This window comes from Balearica regulorum, chromosome 20 (genome assembly GCF_011004875.1).
Source record: "Balearica regulorum gibbericeps isolate bBalReg1 chromosome 20, bBalReg1.pri, whole genome shotgun sequence".
Classification (NCBI taxonomy): domain Eukaryota; kingdom Metazoa; phylum Chordata; class Aves; order Gruiformes; family Gruidae; genus Balearica; species Balearica regulorum.
In genome coordinates, this window is record NC_046203.1 from 12,217,916 (window position 1) to 12,231,234 (window position 13,319).

The 13,319-nt window shown below is 44.9% G+C and overlaps 1 protein-coding gene across 17 annotated transcripts in view; it reads left to right on the forward strand.

The window, feature by feature from the left end:
• The window catches only part of EXD3 (exonuclease 3'-5' domain containing 3), a 299,324-nt gene that overhangs the window by 96,050 nt on the left and 189,955 nt on the right, over positions 1–13,319 (forward strand). For 8 of the 17 annotated variants that reach the window (XM_075772086.1, XM_075772085.1, XM_075772096.1 and 5 more), the window contains 3 exons: positions 3,413–3,477; positions 7,634–7,804; positions 9,077–9,244. In XM_075772086.1, the coding sequence (XP_075628201.1) occupies positions 3,413–3,477; positions 7,634–7,804; positions 9,077–9,244 (404 nt within the window). Of the gene's footprint in view, positions 1–3,412; positions 3,478–6,652; positions 6,750–7,633; positions 7,805–9,076; positions 9,245–13,319 lie in introns of all 17 variants that reach the window. The other 9 variants (XM_075772087.1, XM_075772091.1, XM_075772092.1 and 6 more) reach the window with 3 other exon arrangements.

Sequence of the window (13,319 nt, forward strand, 5' to 3'; positions counted from 1 at the left end):
TCAGAAAGTGGGTTTCTCTTGGCAGGGCGTTTCAGCAGAACCAGTGAATAACGCAGCAGAATTTTGCAAGGACGCAAGAGCAAAACCACTGCTTTACCTCACCAGCCCGCGGGCACCCCTTTTGTTGTGATCGCAGCAGGTTTTGAGTGATGTGTGCACAAAGGAAAAGGAGAGAATGAACAGAAAGTAGTTTATGGCTTTCCTCAAAGGCACTTTTCTAACTCAAAAATATAAGCCTTGTGGTTTATATGGTTTTGAAATGTAACCGCAGATACTGAGAACTGGAAAACATTTGATTTACCATCTCCTCCAATTTTGGTACCAGATTCAGGGCAGAGGAAATTTATTTTCAGAATTAAAAATGTTGAAAGGAAATACATTAATGTCAGAATTTTTAAACCAGGAACATACTATTTGGAGAAACTGTCAGTTGAAGAAATCGAGGTCATTTGTTGTCTTGATGGAGCGGGTGCAGATGTGTATTTTTGAGATCTCCACGAAAGTGCTACAACCTTGTTTTGGCGAAGCTCTGCCAGATATTTTATGGTCTGCAACCCCCTTTTTGGAGCTGTGAGGGATCGGTGTCGGACTGAGCACAACTGGGATCGGCTGCCTGGGACAGGTCTCGGCCTCTCCTGGCCATCCCTGGCTGCCCACGGCTGGGAGCCGAGACAGCTGATGCTCTCCTGCTTGCCACACTGGTTTTTATGCTGTTTTCCATGACCTCATCCTTGTTTTGTTTGTTTTGCTCATTGAATGACCCTTGCTAATAGTTGGATATCTCTTCAGTGTGTAGGAGGCTCTGCAGGATTTAACTTTTCTTTTAGAAGTGGCGATTCTGGGGGTTCTGGTGGGACACAGGAAGGTGTTTTCTGGACGCCATGACCTACCCTTGCTTTTGCAGGCACCGTCCTGTCACTGATTTAATCGGTGTATCTTGGTAATTGCTGCTTCTTGTTCCTACTGCAGTGTCTGGAGGTCACTCCAGAATTTTCCTGTTCTTGTCCTCTGAGTTGAGCCCAGATGCACTTGTGGCTCAGTTACGACCATTTGGGTTTCAGTCGCTTTGCTTTGTTCTTCCTTCCCTTGCACTTCTTCCCCTCTCCCTTTTGTGTTGAGCAATCATCTGCTCTCCACATTTGTTCTGGAAGGCTTACGAAACTCCTTGTAAGGTCTTGTCCTTTTTCCTCGGATATCCTCCATTAGTTTCCTTCTGCTTCTCTGGTTCCTTCTCGGATGTGGATGAGCGGGAACCTGTGTGGTATTCCGACGGGAGCATAGCAGCACCGTTAGTGCTCCATTGTCCATGCCAAGGCATCAGCCTCCACCAGCGCCCGGCTGGCCTGGCTGCCGGACACCGGGGCTCGGCAGCGTCCCAAGACGTTTCCTAGACATCCCTCCATTCTGGGTGCGTCCACTCCCAGGGTTTGGGGAGGGGGAAGGCTGTTTCCGACTTCCCTGTGCTTGCACCAGGGGCATGCTGGCAACATGCTGAGTCGTTTAAAATTGCCTGGAGAGACGGTTTTCATGTGTCGAGGTATTGAAAAAACGGTGAGATCAGGTTTCAGTTATAGGGAGGTAAGGTAGGAAAAAGCCATGGAAGAAAAGGGCTTGTTTTGTTGATTGAGGTTTAGGAAGGTTTTTAACAAGCTGAATTATTGGCTGTATCTGAAGTGAAACATTGCTTTCCTAACTGCTCTCATTTCCTGCATCAGTCCGGCGTGTTCACTGCATTAATTACAGTTCAGATTTACAGTGTATTTGGTTACACACTGGGCTGCATTCTGATTTTTATTCCTGTGTGTGTATAACTTTCCTTGGGAGTCAGGCCAAGAGGAGAGTGTGTATGTATCCCTGCACACACATGGGCTGAATTTGACTGTTAGTTGCTAATTTTGTGGGGAGCAGGGGTCTGGATTTTCTTCTGTTTGGTTGTAAAAAGAAACTTTTCTTTTTCCAGAGGAGATGCAGTAGCTGAGAACAGCCAGTGTTTGGAGAGTTCAAAATTTCAGAACAACCAGAGATGAAAGAAAATATTATCTTATGAATTGTGAATGTGGCATTTCTAATTTGGCTGGTGTTTCCCAGAGGTTCGTGGATATTGGGAATACTATCATTCTCTTGGCTCTACCAGTAATCAGCTTGCTACTTAAAATATTTTATAAATGCAGAGCTTCAGAGTTTAGTTGGTTGGGGCAGAGCTCTTCACAGTTGAAGTAGCTTCTTGTGACCTGAAATATGAAGTGAGATGGGATACTAAGCAAGAAGTCTCGCATTTGGAAACGAGCTATTTAGGAACTGTAAAACGCAGAAGGTGATTGAAAGGATGTTTTCCTTTCAGTTTAACGGTTTTCTTTTGGCTTTATGAAAACATAAGAGAAGGTGCACTAAATATACGAGGAGTGTTTTTGGAGAACTCATTCAGATTTTTAAATTCATTCTGCACATTTAACCCGTTGATGCACTAGAAGATTTTCATTCAGAATATTCTGAGTCATGGTGTCGTAAGTCAATGCTTGCAAATCAAATAGAACCAGATATCAAAAATATTACTGCTTTTAAGACGAAATAGTCCTAAACATTTGGTTTAGAAATATTGGTGTGATGAATAATACTGGTGTGATGAATGGTAATGGATACAGAATAACAACTGAATTCAACTTCTCAAATAGCTTGGTGAAAAGCAAAAGAGAAAAATTCCAAATAACCTTCTTCTGAAAGAATTGACCGCTCTCTTTTTCAGCCTTGCCACTCATCACAGCAGCATTTCATCTTTCCTCTTCCTGAAGCACCGCTTTGCCCGAGGCAGGGCAGAGCCCACCGGCCCTGGCCCGGCCGGGCGATGCTCCCCGGTGCACGCGGGCTGCCTGCTGCTTGCCGAGCGAACGCAGGCTGATCCCACCGTGAATCCTCCCACTCGCGTCCTCCATCCACAGTTTGCGATGAGGTTTTAGATGGCTTTAGAGCCATTTTCATTAAAAATAAGCATTTTGATAATCCTTTCCAACCCGTGCAGGATGCTTACTCTTCTCGGACCATTTTGTTTTAATATTAAAAAGGGGGAGCGGCGGGGGCGTATTTGGTGCGTAGCAGCAACATGATTTAGTTGTAAATGCACCAATACAGCTTTTCAGTATTTGAGCCCGTGTGGGTGTTTAGTTAAAGCCATGCATGGATGATGATGTCTGCTATTTTCTTGGGATTTCAGAGTGAGGGATTTTAGTGCTTTAATCCTGACTGACAGTTGGAAGGTTGGTGGTTTCAAACACAGTGGCATGGAGTAGCCGATCTCTCTTTGGTGAAACAATGCACCAGTGTGTCTGGGCTGCCTGTACAGAGCCAATAAATCTGTTTTGTTTTGTTTTTCTCCCCCCTGTTCTCTCTCTCCCTCTCTCTCTCCCCCCTCCTCCAGGCCAGGACCCACTCCTCCTGCTGAAAACCCTTCAGCTTCTCTGGACAAAGAAAGAGATGAAGAAGGTAAGGCTGAGCCTCCCTCCACGCTGCAGTTAATAACTGCATGCAGAGCATGTCCAGACGCAGAACGCTTAGGTCAGACCTGCAATTCTTCATGACCGCTTTCAGTTCCAGCACACAGGGGAAGAGCCTATGCATTTGCAGCAAGAAGGGAAAAGAAAAGGTAGCTCTGTGTGATGTGAAGCAGCTCCGGGGCTCATATAAAAGAGCTGAAGTTTACAGGACTGAGTTACAGAGGGGGGAAAAAAAAAAATCAGAGTTGCTTTTGTTTGCTTTTAAACACTTTTTTTGTCCATTAAATGGAGGATCTTTGGGGGAGGGGGAAGAATATTCCTAGTAGCTGAAAAAAATGAGGGTTGAAGTCAGTAGAAAAGTGTTCTTTGCCAAGTGGAATGATATCAAAGCCTTCCTATTCAAAGTATTTTTACTATTTTTTCTGATTTGTTTGGTTTTGCCTTTTAGAGTGGTGAATGCAATTTACACTGCCTGTCTAAAATTAGTGCTGTATTTTTATACAGCACCCTATGGGCTCTACGTGGAGATTTCTCATAGGGAGTAAAATATACTTCATCTAAATTTGGGACCTTGAAAACTAACAAAAACACTAGATGCATCAGTGGTGAGTTTCCCATGTCTAACTCTGCGTTGTTCAGGCAGGTTCATCGCCAAGATATTTTTTCCTAGAAGACCCAAAAACCTGCAGCTCACCACAGAGCCACGTGGAATGTGTCCTGGTGGCCACGTACCTTGGCGTACGTGCTCCATCCTAGGTGCCCGGAGTGTTTAGTCATTGTCCTTGTCTGCCGCACTTGGACTTTCCATTACTGGTAGTCTGTGGTTCCCAGCCAGAATAATTAAACAACTGGAAGCACAGTGTGAGAGGTGCCTTTCCGAATAGTCGGTCACCGACATAGACTTGAGCTCAGCAACTCTGGAGCCTTGAGCTTTCTATCAAGTTTTGTTAGAGTTGGAGGAAAAAAAATATTATTTGATAGGTCTTGAGGGCAGTTAATCCCACAAAACAACACTAGGAAAGAGTAATCATCAAAATCTCTGCACTGTGTACCCTGGGATGTGTGTGGATTGTGAAGAAAAAAGACAAAGCCTCCCATCAACGTGTCCTTGGGCAGAGAGCACCACAGCTTTCCTGCTGAGGGTGGAAAAGCTCGAGGATCCCCATGAGTCACACTTGCAGCTCCGCTTATTCGGTTGGTTTGTTTCTGGAACGGCCGTCCCAGCGAGACGCGTGGTTTTGCAGAGCGTGCAGGCTGCAGCAGGACACGTCTGTCCCCCTCGGGGCCACCCTGCAGGCAGCGCCGCGTGGCTGCGGACATGGTTGAGACGTTTCTGAACCTGGAGGATGCGATTCTGAACCACGAGGAAAGCCTTGTCGGAGAGATGAGGAGGGCTGTGGTGGAACCAGGCGGTGGCACAGCAGCAGCAGCTGCCTCCAAGGTGGAGAACACAGCACGAATGTCCCCAACGGTTTCTGACACGTGCCTGTCACTGAGCTGAGCTCGTCGTGCTCAGGGCAGCGCCAGCCTTCAGCCAGGCGGTGCCCCCACAGCAAGTGCCAGCACGTTTTTTGGGGGCAGCTGCTGCCTTGGCCTCTGCGTGCAAATCGAGGTGCGTGGTGCTGCTGTTGTCCTAAGCCCACCAGAATCTAGCCGTCCAGCTCAAATAAATAAGGGAAGTCTACTTAAATACAACTCAGGCTGCTCCGCTGACATCGAAGTGGCAGAGAGCCTCTTTGCCTTTCCCTGTGTGTGAATGCCAGTCAACGCTGGCTGATAACTAGTGTGAATCAGTCACCCCGTTGCATGATGCCCGTCAGTCTCAGATCAGTGACCATGAGCAGGAGGGTACCTGTCTGCAGCGCAACCTTGATCCTGGAACACGGTGATAAGAAGTGGCCATTTCCTACAGAGGAAAGACAGTTTTAGAATAACTCAGAAGCATCAGCAGACTGCCCTGAGCTGTGTTACTAGAAATAAGGGACCAAAACTGAATGAAGGAGCATGTAGTTTGAGCATCAGCAAAATTTTCCTATTCCCATGATCTCTCAGGCTGCAGAAATCCCCCAAGGAGCATTCCCTGCCATGGGAATCAATTGAAATGGAAATGGCAATTACACGTTTGAGAGGAATCCTTCTTTGGCAGGGAGACGAGCCAGGCAGCACAGCACTCTTTCCTCTCTGATTTAGGTGCCTCATACTTTTTTGTGTGTGTGTTTTTTTCCCCCCCTCAAACTATACACACCATGGTTGAAGTCTTCAGATTGCTGGAAAGTTTTGAAGAAGGATTTTCCCTTGCTTATCTAGCTGCGACGCAGTCAAGACTCAGTCTGGGTATGTCGTTCATGCTCCTGGCAGTCGTGCCGGTGTTTGGAGATGTGCTGCCTGTGAAGGCAGGTTTGTGCTCTCGCAGGACCTGGTGTCTGCTGGAGCCCATCCTGCCAAAGCCCAGGCTCCGACTCCAGCCCAAGGAGGAGCTGAGCGGCGTGGTGAAAGCTCTCCTTCAGTCTAAATGTGCTAAAAAGTGGGACTTTGGGGGGGAAAAAAAAGAAAAAAGAAGAGAGGCCATTTATAAACAGTGCAATTTAGTTGGCGAGGTGCTTTGTTTTCCTTTGGCTGTTGTGTTGGATATTTGTGGTTGGATAAGAGTTTGCCTTTTCCTTCTGCTGAATCTCCCAGAGAAGCTGGAGCCCTGTGTTTAACAGCACAAATTCTTGCCGCAGGGAAAAATACTTACGGGGAGAAATCTGTTATCTACAGTCACATCTTTGTTAGTCATCAGCTTTTTCATACTGCATTTGATAATCTAGTGAGAAAGAAACAGTTTGTGTCGTAAACGATAGGTTTTGTGGTTTTTCCAGACATAAAAGACACTATGGAAAATAACTGTCTTCCAGTAAAGATTGTCAATGAATAAAAAAAAAAAAAATTAATTGGCAAATTTTCTGTATATTTTCTTTTCTTTTCCATGTCGTTCTTCAAACTTTATGTTGTTTCCATTGGAAGCTGCGATTGGGGCCATGATATACAGTAAATTACAAGTGCTGGCTGCAGGCGGGAATGAGCATCTTTTGGATTTTGCTTTTTAGCCAGAAAAGAAAGAGAGCAGCTGCTCTTAGTGATTTCTTGTTTTCTGTCTCTGCTTTTGCCTTGCTCCACGCCAGTACATGTACCATGCGGTGAAAGCTCCTGTGTGGGTACTGAAGGATGCCACTTCTTCACCCTGCCAACCCTCCGAGCTCCTTGGAAACTACTTCTAATGTAAACATTATAAAGATATTGCTCAGTACTGCTAATTTATCACTTCTACCAGATGGGTAGTAAGTAGCCTATTAACATTCACAAAGTGAGTGTCCAATTCCTTCACATTTCTAAACACATCACCCTGGGATTCCTAAGATTTATGGCGTGGAGTTTTCCCATGTTCCGAGCCCCTCCGAACGGCCATTAGACTTGCGGAGGTGTGCAGCGCCTGACGTGCAGCAGCACGAGGTGGCTGACAGAAAATACCCTGTGCGGGTGGGCTTGGAGGAAGGGAGCATGGATTTGCAGGATGTCAATCCCACAGAGTGTGAACTCTGATATTTCTTTCTTTTTAATGGTGTGTGTAAAATCCAAACTGTGTTGATACACCCAGGTATTCCTGTTAGGGTGAGGAGCATTATGCCGTCATGGCTGAAGCGGGTATAAGGTCAAATATGAAAGTTTATGGTGGAAGAATGGGGACGAGGGGTTTATTTGCTTCATTACTTGGAGGTCTGTTAGAAGATGAGCAGGTTTTTGAGCCCGGCTATCTACCTTCGATATTGCCATTTTCCTAATAACACCCCTCTCTCCAGCTCACTTCTTTTCTCCCCCTCCCCCAAATCCCAAGCCCCTTTGTCTGCCCCACAGAACAACTTCTCTGTCTTTATGGGATAATTAGTGTGGACAATTGCTGCTTTTCCCATTGGGTTTGAGGTTCAGTGAGCCATGAAGGAATCTGTAATGACATGAAAAGTCACTGGAGGCGCGGATGGTGGCTGAATAGCAACAGTTACCTCTCTGAATAGATTAAATTAAAAAAAATAAAGCTTTGTGTTCAGCTGGGGGAAGGGAGGATTCACTAATCTTTTTGTCCATGACAATGTGGTCTTGTATCTCAGCAGCTCAAGGAAGAAATCAGGCGGGGCTTTGCGGGACTGGAGGACCCATTGGCCGGACTCCTGGACATGCTGGAGAGCAGCGGAGATTGGAAGGGGAAGGGGCATTCCCTCGGGTATTGCATCACCACTGAGTTGCAGCTTTGGATAAAAGAGCATCCTGCTGTTCAACAGGTTAGAAAAAGAGAGAGCAAGAGAGCTGGGAGAAAGGAGAGGGCGATTGATTTTCACGTCCCTCAAGTGTCCCCAGTGTCACTTTATTCCACTGTCCAGCTTCTTCTCTGTAGTCTTGCACAAACATGGTGTGACAAGGTGTGAAATTCATACTGAGATGTTATCTGTTGTACACTGGCCTGAAAATGAATTCATATTAGAAGCTGTGATGCGGGAGTTCTGTTTCCCGTTCCAAGCTGGGATTTCCATCTTTCCAGATCAAACCATTTTGATCAAGCGTTGATCCTGCAGCCTTTGCTGGGCTGGAGGCTCTCCCGCTGGAACTCACGTCCCCGCTGTCAGGATCAAACCAGTTGCAGAAATCTACTCTGCATATTCTTCCAGTTCTGCAAATAGAAGCCAGTTACTGTACGATTGCTTAACTCCTGCCATATGGTGGGGAGCTTTTATCATCGGGAATGCAGAAAATGGTAACAGTCTGACTTTTCAGCAGCTGAATGATTAGCTTTGTAACGTTGGGTCATCAGATTATACGTCCTAATGTTTACCATTCCTTCTGCCTTCATATATTCTGACCTACTGAGATTTCCTCTTTTTTTGTATGCTTTGTCTCTGAACTGCAAGACACTTTTATATTTGTGTTGTTTCATTTCCCATTTTTCCAAATGGCTCTTTTTAGATGTTCAGCTCTGCCATTGCAGTATCTGCAAAGTGCAGCAAAGTGCTACTGGCACTGAAATTCCTGTTGTAAGAGAACGATTGTGTAGGAACACAAGGATTAATCCTTGTATCTCTGCATCTTTTGACAATGCTTTTGCTTTTCCTGCCCTTCTTGCACCCAGGAGCAAGCCTGGGAATGAGAATTGAATTCTTATGCCTGATAGGTGATAGGTGAGATCTCCCTTGAGGGGAGTTGTTGGATTCAAAGATTTTCTGCTGGGAACTAGAGGGGAGAATTTCTAAATAGCTGTGTTAGTAAAAGAGGGCATTTTTCCAGTTTCATATTTTACTTTTGCACAAGGCCATATGCCTCTTCCAGAATTATCCCGCAAACATTTAATGTTTTCAAATTGGATGCTGTGAAAAAAATGTGTATCATATTGTTCTGATTTCTGCTTGCAGACTCCGTGGGGAAATTGGAGAATCCCTTCCCAAGGCATTGGCTTATTCCACTGTTTAAACAAGCTGCATTTTCAACTGCCGTTGAATTGTAGCCATCTTTACTAAATCTGTGTTTGATTTTTTGGTTTTGGTTTTTTTTTTTTTTTTTAGTCTGGCATCAAGCTGAAGAAGCTGCAGGCCCGTGTACTCAGAATACTAGCCCAGTGCCCAGCTAATCTTCTTGACCCTCTGATTAGCATTTACCAGCTCCATACAGCAGACCGGAACTATTTGCTTGGACATGTCAGTCATCTTTATCACAAGGGCAATTACAAAGAGGTGGGTCATGTCTTTCAAATAAATTTACCTACCCAGCTCTCTGGTTCTCTGGTAATGTCTGTGTCCTTTTTTTTGGATGCATTTCAATGTGAATTCCATTTCATCGCAGCAGCTGCACGCTGTGAATGGTAGAGCTTAGCGTGGTCTTCCCGTGTACACGAGTAGGCTCTGTTCAACCTCATTTTTTCTAATGACCGAGTACAGAATGCCAGTGAATCCTTCCTCCACCCCTTTTTTGACCTTTGAAAGTAATGGGTTAATAGGGTTTAATTTGGAGAATTTAAGAGGATGGTTGCGTCCTTTTTTGTTTCCTTGTCCTTGGCAAGAAAAGAAGGGATTTTAGTAGTTGGTCATAGACCTGCTGTGCTATCTCCAATCCGCCCGCAGCGAGGAGGGCTTGGAAAATCTCTCTGTTCTCACGTGATTACCCTAAGCAAAGGGTTCTCAGTTTGAAGAGTTTCGAAGCCTCTTTACCATTGAGGCTCATATTCAAAATGTGTTACTACTCGTGTATTTGAGTTTGAGTGGCTGACGCTGGCAGGCGTTCACCAAACCCAGAATTTGGTGTTTTACCCTGTGGTTTGGAGTACTCGCAGCATCTCTGGCATCACCATGATGTCTTGGGAGCCTTGCGAGTGTTCTCATGAGCAGACTGCAATACTGTTAATGCTTTTTTTTTTTTTTTTTTTAAAGGTAAAAACCATAGGTTTGTTTTTCTCAAAGGTTCACTTTGATGGTCTAGAACAGCTTGATCTTGTTTAACAAAAGAAAAAAATCGAACAGCATTTTAAAAATCCTATTTAAATCCTATTCTTCAGTAAAGCCTAATTCCCAAGTGAGATCGTGGAATTCCATTCTTGTTGATTTCTTTGAAAACTGAAACAAGGATATTTCATATTTGATTAGAAGGTCACAGGTAGCTGCCTGAAACGTACTCTTTTACTTAAGAAGTTTCTGACCACAATTGTTTGAAAATCCTAACAGAAATGTAGTATTTGACTACATTGAAGTGTGATTTTTAAGTTCACGGCTCCAAAGATATTTATTGTTGTCATTAGAAATGCAGTTCTTTCTAGATCTGGTTTTGGAAAGCTCTAAATGTTTTTTGGTGGAATTGTTTTTCTGTTCTTTCTTCCACAGAAAAGCTCATTTACTAGTCATTCCCAGTGTGAAGAACAGGAAACCTCAACTGTTGCTTACCCTCAGTCATAACTTTCTTCTAGTTTTGTTTTGTTGCCAGAAGGATGAATAGAATTATCTTCAAGAATAACAGGAAATGTTTTATTCCCCTTGGGACCTGATCATACCTAAGTTCACAGCAACTAACCCCAAAAAACCTGGAACAACGGCTCTGAGCACTTGCAGTGGGCTGTGGCGTGTCGGCTCATCCTCCTCTTCCCTGTCTTTTAGATGGGGCAGCAAAGCAGATTCACGTGTAGGATTTTTGTCTCTTCTGTCTCTCACCTGAAAGGACAGAAATCTTTATAAATCCTTCCTGTCATTCTTTATTTTCTTGCCGTGTTTACAGTAAGACGCCAGACATTTATTCTAGAGCTCATTATTCCCTTTGCCTGTTTTGATGTATTTCCTACTGTGGAGTGCGAACCATGGAGGTGCCTGGCTCTACCTGTGGGTTAAGGCTCCTTGCCCTCACAGAGGTTTTGGAGACAAATCTCTTCAGAAAACGAGATCCTGGGGACGGCCGTGGCGGTTATTTGTTTCTGAAGCACGTCTGGCCTTCCCTGTATGCCTTGTTTTAGTAGAGCTGGTCAAAAGCTGAACCAGTTTGTGAATCGCAGCAGCCGGGAGTTGGCGGTGAGGTGCGGGACAGGCTGCAGGCGTCCTGGGGAGCCGGAAAACCGCTGGCTGCGGACAAGCGGTGGTGGGCTTGGTGAGGTGGCACGGGTGGAGGTAACTTTATTCTGATTTAGCAGCGCAGAAGAGCGGCCGTGAGGAGGAGGCACCTGATGGGAGTGCTGGCCAGCGGATGGCACTAGTGCTCCCACCATGCAGGAAAACAAGCTGATAGAGTGAGAGTTAAAGGAAAAAGCAGGGTATGTAAGTGGGGTTTTGAGGTGTCTGGCCTCTTTGGGGTTTTTAGCCATTCTTTTGTGAATGGCATTTGCAGCTGCCGGAGGAGTATGGCGGTGTGGGGCCTTGTGGGGAGTCCTGGAGCCGCGCAAGGAGCTCCCGGGTCAGCTCCTCATGGCCTGCGTGGTGCAAAGAGGCAGAAGGGTTTAACATTCCCGCTGAGATAGCTTCAGGTGAAACATGGCGGCTTTGTCCCCTTCTCAGAAGCTAGCCGGAGCCACAGCTCCATGCTGCCCTCAACCCAGGCTGTCCTGGGCCGTGCTGAGCTCGGCCGCGCTGCCGGGACGGCTCTGTGGGAAGGGCGATGGCTGCTGGAGAGGCCGGGACAATGCAGGGATTCAGCAGACCGGGGGTAATGCAGCGCGAGCGAGTCTGTGAGAGGCCCTGAATGGGCCAGGCTGTGCCGGAGAAGAATGAGGGGTAGGCAGAAGGCAAGCTAGTGTTTCATGGTCATCTTGTGTTACACTTCAGCCTTTCAAAGAGTGTCTGGGGCTGGTTGAATGAACCTCTCTTGCACCGCGAATGCGGGAGCCCAAAGACAAAGGGGACTCTTGTCACTCGCAGGCCCCTTTCAGGAATAAAAGCCATTGTCGCATGAACAGGGGCAGTCTGGCAGGCTGTGCATGCTTCAGTGCCCCATGATATCGCTAAGTCTCAGCAGAAATCACATTCAGGGCCCTGTCAGCTTTGATTAGCGGGGTCTCATGACTTAATGTGCTGCGATATTTCATGTCTAAGGGTGGCGGCTGTCTTTCTGTGGGATGAATGCCCTCTATTGTCCACTGAGTTATTTTATTTACATTTTTTTAAACAGCTTATAAAGGTAAAAAGATAGCTGTGCTTAAAGAAAAAAAAATCAAATTCCTTTGCTTCTGGATCAGTAGTGAGTGCTGCTCGGGTCAGATACAGTGAAACTTGTTTTCACAGTCAGCATCAAAGTTCTCGTCGTGTTTAACAGCTCTATAGTAAATTCTGAACAGGTGGCAGTGGAGCTGGGTTTAGGAAGGAAACAATAAATAATCTTTTTAGCCTCTGACAACCAGAAATATTCTTGAGCCTGAGAGAGCTCCCACTCCAACTCCTCTGTATCGGTGACTAGCAGCATTTTTCTCCTCTTCACCAGTTCGGTTCTTAAACAAGAATATTGGATTAAGCTATTAGTGGGACAGGGAGTATTTAATTTTTAACAGTGTTTTTGGTTGTTGTCCATCCAGATTTCTCTGTTTTCAAAAGCAGAGTATATTTTTCCTACTAATATTTCATCCGTTAATTTTCTACAAATAATGAAGGTTGAGTCTAGATGTTACATTCAGTTAATGTTTGCTCTTTCAATTAAGATAATGTGGATTATCTATTAAAATTCAGTTGTTAAAATTTGTCATAAAATAAATTTGAGTACCCAGAGAAAAAGCTCCATAGACACAGAATTCAGATTTTCTGTCAGCAATACGTACTATTACGGAAGTAATTTGATCATTCGGTAGAAAGGATGGTTGACCGAGGAGTTAAACTTGAATACAAATATGCTAAAGTGTGGAAATGTTCAATCACTAACATGACTGTCAATTTTCAGTGTAGCCATGTTTCGAACACCAATTCAGGGATGTTATTGTTTGTGGTCCTACTTCATAGATGGTGCTTGAGTACACATGGTGTATTTTTGCAAATCTATTGATACAGATCAGCGTTAAGATTGATTGAGCACATTAATGGATCGTCACATTTTGGATTCCTTCACTCTGACTTTTTTGAGCTGTTCTCAGGACAGTAAAACCGTCTCTGATACTACTTCACCACCTTAATTAGAAAGGCTTGTTCACCTCTTACTATATTTAAAGTGTGTGCATTTGAATTTCCTTGTTTCTTTTAAAGGAAAAATAATAATCAATAAGTAAACCAAGGAAAACATAACATGGCATGTTTCTCATGTAAAGATGATGGCGTCAGTCTCAACCCTTTTTTCCTACTAACTTAATCTACTGCC